At 40.2% G+C, this 5898-nt stretch overlaps 1 protein-coding gene across 1 annotated transcript; it reads right to left on the bottom strand.

Annotated features, from left to right (window-relative positions):
• Positions 1-552: 552 nt before the first annotated feature.
• LOC109163331 lies at positions 553-2094 on the bottom strand. Its single transcript, XM_019312083.1, has 2 exons — positions 1908-2094; positions 553-1706 (listed from the first exon to the last, which is right to left on the bottom strand). The coding sequence occupies exons 1-2, from the start codon at positions 2092-2094 to the stop codon at positions 553-555; spliced, it is 1341 nt and encodes a 446-aa protein (XP_019167628.1).
• Positions 2095-5898: the final 3804 nt, after the last annotated feature.

A 5898-nucleotide genomic window follows, 5' to 3' on the forward strand; every position in this document is an offset into this window, starting at 1 on the left:
GATATTTAAACTTGTGTAGTTGTTATAGGCTTCACGAATGTTTCTTTCTTTGACTATCCCAGCTTTCCACCACGAAATTAGCTCAAACGAATTCATTCCTTCTTGATAACTTTTTCTTGACTCTTTGTGCAACTTGAAGGCTGCATTGTGAATAACACTTTGTGGAGAGTCTTTGGTTACACTTGAAAGATCTTCGATGAAATTCCTGATTCTTTCTCTTTCCTTTGCTTCATCCTCTCTTCTTTTGATTTCTTCATCATGTTTCTTCCACAGTTCTCTGTTTTCTCTTTTGATCCTTTCGTTTTGGGTGCTAATGTGATCTTGCCTTGTATGATTATCCCTTGTTTTAAGCCAGGTAGGGACATTGCAACCCTCAAAACGTTTACCACTTCCTTCTTCATAGGGAACAATGTCCACAAAGTTTCCTATGCCATCCATAGTTACTTTGTTGTTCTTCATAAGTCTCTGCCTTAGATTCGTCTGTTCTCTCTTGGACAGACCCGTGAAGATGTACTTGGCTTCAGAACCGAAAGATTGGCGAGGCTTAAGTGATCAGGATTGGTATCGACCATGGTATCTTGGCTTTGAGGATAGGTGACCACGAGACCTTGTTGGAGGATGGGATGGATTTGTGTTCCTTCGGCCAGAGTTTCTTGGTGTCCGAGAAGGCGAGTGTCTTGCTTCTGGAGACTGATCTTTCGTGTTGTTTCTTGGATGATCATCATCCTTATCCTTGTCGTCATCTCTCTTATCATCATCCTTATCCTTGTCGTCATCTCTCTTTTCCCCCTTTTTTGCATCATCGGCACAAGTGGTAGGAGGAACAGTGGAAAGCTTGCTTACGGCTACCAAGATGTCCTGGGCATAACCGAGAATTTGAAGAGCATATTCTCCCAGTTGGTATGAATTATCTTGATAAGTATCGATCTTTGTACAGGCTAGGTCAACACGTTCTTTAAGGCCAAAGTGAGAATGTTTGAGCTCGTGTTGTTGCCGTGCAAATTTGTTCATGGTGGTGTCAAGTTCATGAAGTCTCTTCGCAATTCGCTCAAGGAACTTGCGATCTGATTGAGTGTGCTGCGACGGTTGAGGTTGTTCTTGAGGTGGAGGCTGAGGTTGAGATTGGGCAGCCATCAGAAGATCTACCTTCTTGCATAAATCATCTAGTACTTTCGTGTCCTTTTTCCGTAGAACAAGATATTGCAGATGGATGGTTTCGGCTGAATGGACAGTTTCTCTCATGAGGTTCATGATGGTCCGTGGGGACTCTGCAGTTAACTCTTCTTCAATGTTTGTTGGCGTTGTGTCCATTTGTTCATTTTGAGGTGGTGCTTCCCTTTTGCCACCACTTGCTGAGCTGAGAAGAATTGGTGAGGCTTCCAGTTTGCCCTCACGCACAGATTCTTTCTCTTGCTTGATCGGCGTTTCGTCCATGGGTTGAACAAGTGGAACTATGGCACGAGACAGATCTTCGGGATGTTCATTTGAAGCTTCTTTCGGGTCATCACTATCAGAGGGTAATTTTCTTAGGGGAGATCTTTGGGGAAAGGTATCATAATCAGGACCGATCAATATTGGATCACTATCTTCGGGATCGTCTTCTTGAGCACCTGCATTACCCAAATGATCATTATTGTCATCGTCATCATCGTTGTCATCATGCTCGTCATCTGCATCTTCAACATCATCATCATTATCATCTTCATCTTCATCGAGATTTATTACACAGAACAAACGTAATAGAAACGATTACAGTCTCTCGTGCATCAGTAGGCAAGCTAGCCTTTACTCAATGCTATCCTTCTTCTTTCGTGCATACTCAAAATACTCCTTCTTTCGGATCATATGAGCAAATACTTCAGCGATGAGAGTTTCGTGATTTACCCCCATTGTTTCTCTAGAGAGACCTCGTCTCTCCATGTCATCTAGTTCAGCCAAGACTTTGGCTTTAGCACCAGCGTACAATGCACGATATCTTTCTTCGTGTTTCAGAAGTGGTGTTAGTTGAACAAGGGAGTAGAATTCTGAGATGTCTGGTTCCTTCCCAAAGGGTGAACCTTTCTCAACTGAACTTCTGAGATCGTGGTGCGACATTTTTTCGGACAAAGATGAGCTCTCGGATGTGAGGGCCATTTCCTTCCCTTTATCCATGAGCTTATAAAATATGAAGAATGAGTCCATTAAATAGTGGGTTGGACCTCTCAAAAGATGTGTCCGAATGACTTGACCAAGGCACGCCTTAGGGAATATATTCATTTCCAAGAAATTTTTCCTTGATCCGAGATATTAAACAGATGAGAAATGAGACAAGTAAAGTCTCGTTCAATATCTTTAAAGAAAAGCAGAACCAACGAAGTTTTATTATTCATAATACCGAGAGAAGAAAATACATAAGGTGAGATACAAAATCCAAGGGATCAATTTTTCTTTCTCTCATTTTTCTTGACTCCAGACGACTCAGCTTTCGCCTTTTTCAGATTTCCCCACATCTGCTTGTACCACTTTCCGGTACGTGGGTAGTTGGAACCAGATGAGGATTCAGGTTCTTCCCCCTTAGCATATGCCTCTTTTTCATCCTCTTGTTTCAGATAGGCCATATAATCTCGATCAAGGAACTTGCTGGGATCCTTAGGGGTGGCCTGAGTAGGGTCTGTTTCTTTTGAAAGCCTTTCTTCATTTTCAGATTTTTCAACAATGTAGGCAGCCATCTCATCATATTGAAGAGATGATTCGAAATCGGAGAGGATGTCTACTGGTGCTTGCGGACTGTTACCTGGATAAAGGTCACCTTGTTCCTCCCGGATACGCCTAGCAACCTCTCTTAGTTTGTAAGAGTCACCTCTAGTGAAAGGTTTCTTTGGAGACATGGTGAGGAGGAGAATGATGAAGATGATGTGAAGAATTCACCTCCTTTTATAGCAAGAGATCCATAAAGTTCATGTGTCTGTTACACATATTTTTCAACGTAGCAATTAATACTCATAAATATCTTCAAGGAGTTATCAATTCCAGGCAAGACTTTGACTGTGAATATTCGACTCTTTATTAACCATGCTCCAACTTCAATGTGCTTAAATGTCAGATAACTCATAATGATTTATGGCCCCCTTTTTTTTTGACCAGATTACATTTGTGTGATTAGTTTTCCTGTAACTTTAAACAAGAAACTAACAAAGATAAACATAGTCAAGAATTGCATTCATTCTAAGTACGAAAAAATAACACTTTTATTAGATCATAAAGGAGAGAAAAAGGGGGTTCCAAGTCACAACAGTACAGCACACAACAATTTAGAGAAAACGATAGGGCACGTGAAGTTCCAGACGAGTCATCTCTTCGGTCACATCAGAAAGATTTGCCTTCTTTGCATATTCATCCAGCTCCTCAAGTGAGAGAGTGGGTTCGGGTGAATGAGTTGAAGACCGAGAGTGAACCATAGTGAAATCTTCATAAGACTGATCACTAGGTTGGGGAACTTCAGGAATAGGATACCAGTGAGAGGTAGGTGTAGTTGTTGAATGCTTGTTAGAGCTTTTCATCATTATTACCCTTTCGTTAGCAAGCCGTTTGGCTTGTTTTAGGCAGTATTCTTTCTTAGCCCTGGATTCATTGACCAGATTGTCAAGAATCTCCTTCTCCTTTCGTGTTGCAGTGTTAGACATGGAGTAAATTACGTTGATCCTTTCCCTATCTTCTTCCAACTTAATGATGGTGGCATTTGGTAGCTTGCTGGCTTCTCGCAGATGATGAGCTAGGCGAGTAGCTCTTCTCTCAGCTTCATCGATCTTTCCTTTCCCTTTGTCCATTCCTACAAGCTTTTTCCTTTTTCTAAGGGTTAAGAGTGAGTACGGCTCATGAAATGGGAAAACAATTTATAGGAAAAAAGTTATCGTGTCAATCTTGATAAAATCTTTTAGATACTGACACCGTATTGAAAAGATATTGAAAGATAGAGTCATATATTAGAAGATCACAATCATGATAACATCACAACTTATCACCGTGGCCTAACAAAGTTATTTAGGCCTTCTTTTTCTTGTTGCTTGCGGTGGATTTGAGAGGAGATGCCATCTTAGTAAGAGTGCTTGAGGGTGAGGAGTTAAAACTGCCACTTCGTTCCAGTACACTGTCTTCCTTGACGTACCCTATAGGGTTGCCAACAGAGTGAAATGACTCTCTTGACTCATTTTCCGTTGTGTCACGGAGAAGACTCTGTATGTGTTGAGAATGTTCAAGAAATTGATTAAACTCTTACTCGGTTACAAGTGGATCATTGAGGATTTCGCTTTCCCCTTCTTGTGCCTCAGTGATTGTTCTTTCGCTTCCTGTACTCATATCTGCACATGTAAAGATAAATACTAGAAGTTTTGTTAGATATGAAAACTTAACCACGTCATGTACCTCATTTATAAAGATCCTTGCGTGTAAGGATGGATCAAATCTTTTGAGTATCGAGAGTGAGAATCTTTGCAGATTTGATTCTCTTGGCTTTATGTCAATTCAATCATTCCGATTTCGTGTCTTAGAGATGAGAATCTTGCTTCACTCAATGGTTTTGTGAGTATATCTGCAAGTTGATCATCAGTATTAACATACTCAGGAGATATATCTTTCTTCTCGACATGATCACGAATGAAATGATATTTGATGTCAATATGCTTAGTTCGAGAGTGTAAGACGGGATTATGTGTAATGGCAATTGCACTCATGTTATCGCATTTAATGCTCACTTCTCGTGCATTTATACATAATCCTTCAATTGATATCTCATCCATAAAATTTGAGCACAACAGCTTCCGGCTGCAATGTATTCGGCTTCAGCCGTACTTGTAGCAATAGAATGTTGTTTCTTGCTAAACCATGATACAACTCTTCCTCCTAGGAACTGGCAGGTTCCTGAGGTACTTTTTCAATCAATTCGACATCCTGCGAAGTCTGCATCTGAGTATCCAATTAAATCAAATGATCCTTCTTTCGGGTACCAAAGTCCGACACTTTGTGTTCCCTTAAGATATCTTAATATCTTTTTAGTTGCACTTAGATGACTTTCTTTCGGCTTGGCTTGAAATCGAGCACATACCCCAACAGCAAACGAAATGTCAGGTCTGCTTGCTGTTAGGTATAAAAGAGAACCAATAATGCCTCGAAAGTTTTTCTGATCAACATCTTTTTCTTCGTTATCAACATCCATTCTCAGGGATGTGCTCATAGGAATTTTGACCGAACTTTTTCCATCAATGCCAAATTTTCGGATTAGGTCCTTGGTATATTTGGCTTGATTAATGAATATTCCATCTGGGCATTGTTTGACCTGTAATCCCAGAAAATAGTTTAGTTCTCCCATCATGCTCATCTCAAATTTACCCTTCATAAGATTGGAGAACTTTTCACACAATATTGGATTTGTGCTCCCGAAGATAATGTCATCAACGTAGATTTGGACTAATAGAATATGATCATTATATTTTATACGAAAGAGTGTTTTGTCAACCACTCCTTTCGTGAAACCACAGTTGATAAGAAAGTATGAAAGAGTGTCATACCAGGCTTGTGGAGCTTGCTTTAAACCATAAAGAGCCTTTTTGAGATGATAGACCTTTTCAAGCTCATTATTGATTGCAAAACCAGGTGGTTGTTCAACATACACTTCTTCTTCAAGAAGGCACTCTTGACATCCATTTGATAAAATTTGAAATTCTTATAGGCTACAAATGCCAGGAATATACGTATAGGCTCCAATCTTGCTATAGCGGCGAAGGTTTCATCAAAATCAATTCCTTCTTCTTGGCAATACCCCTTAGCGACAAGACGAGCTTTGTTCCTAACAATGAGCCCATCTTCACTCATTTTGTTTCTGAACACCCATTTAGTTCCAATGACGTTCTGATGAGATGGTCT

The sequence above is a fragment of the Ipomoea nil genome, unplaced genomic scaffold (genome assembly GCF_001879475.1).
Source record: "Ipomoea nil cultivar Tokyo-kokei standard unplaced genomic scaffold, Asagao_1.1 scaffold3017, whole genome shotgun sequence".
NCBI lineage: Eukaryota > Viridiplantae > Streptophyta > Magnoliopsida > Solanales > Convolvulaceae > Ipomoea > Ipomoea nil.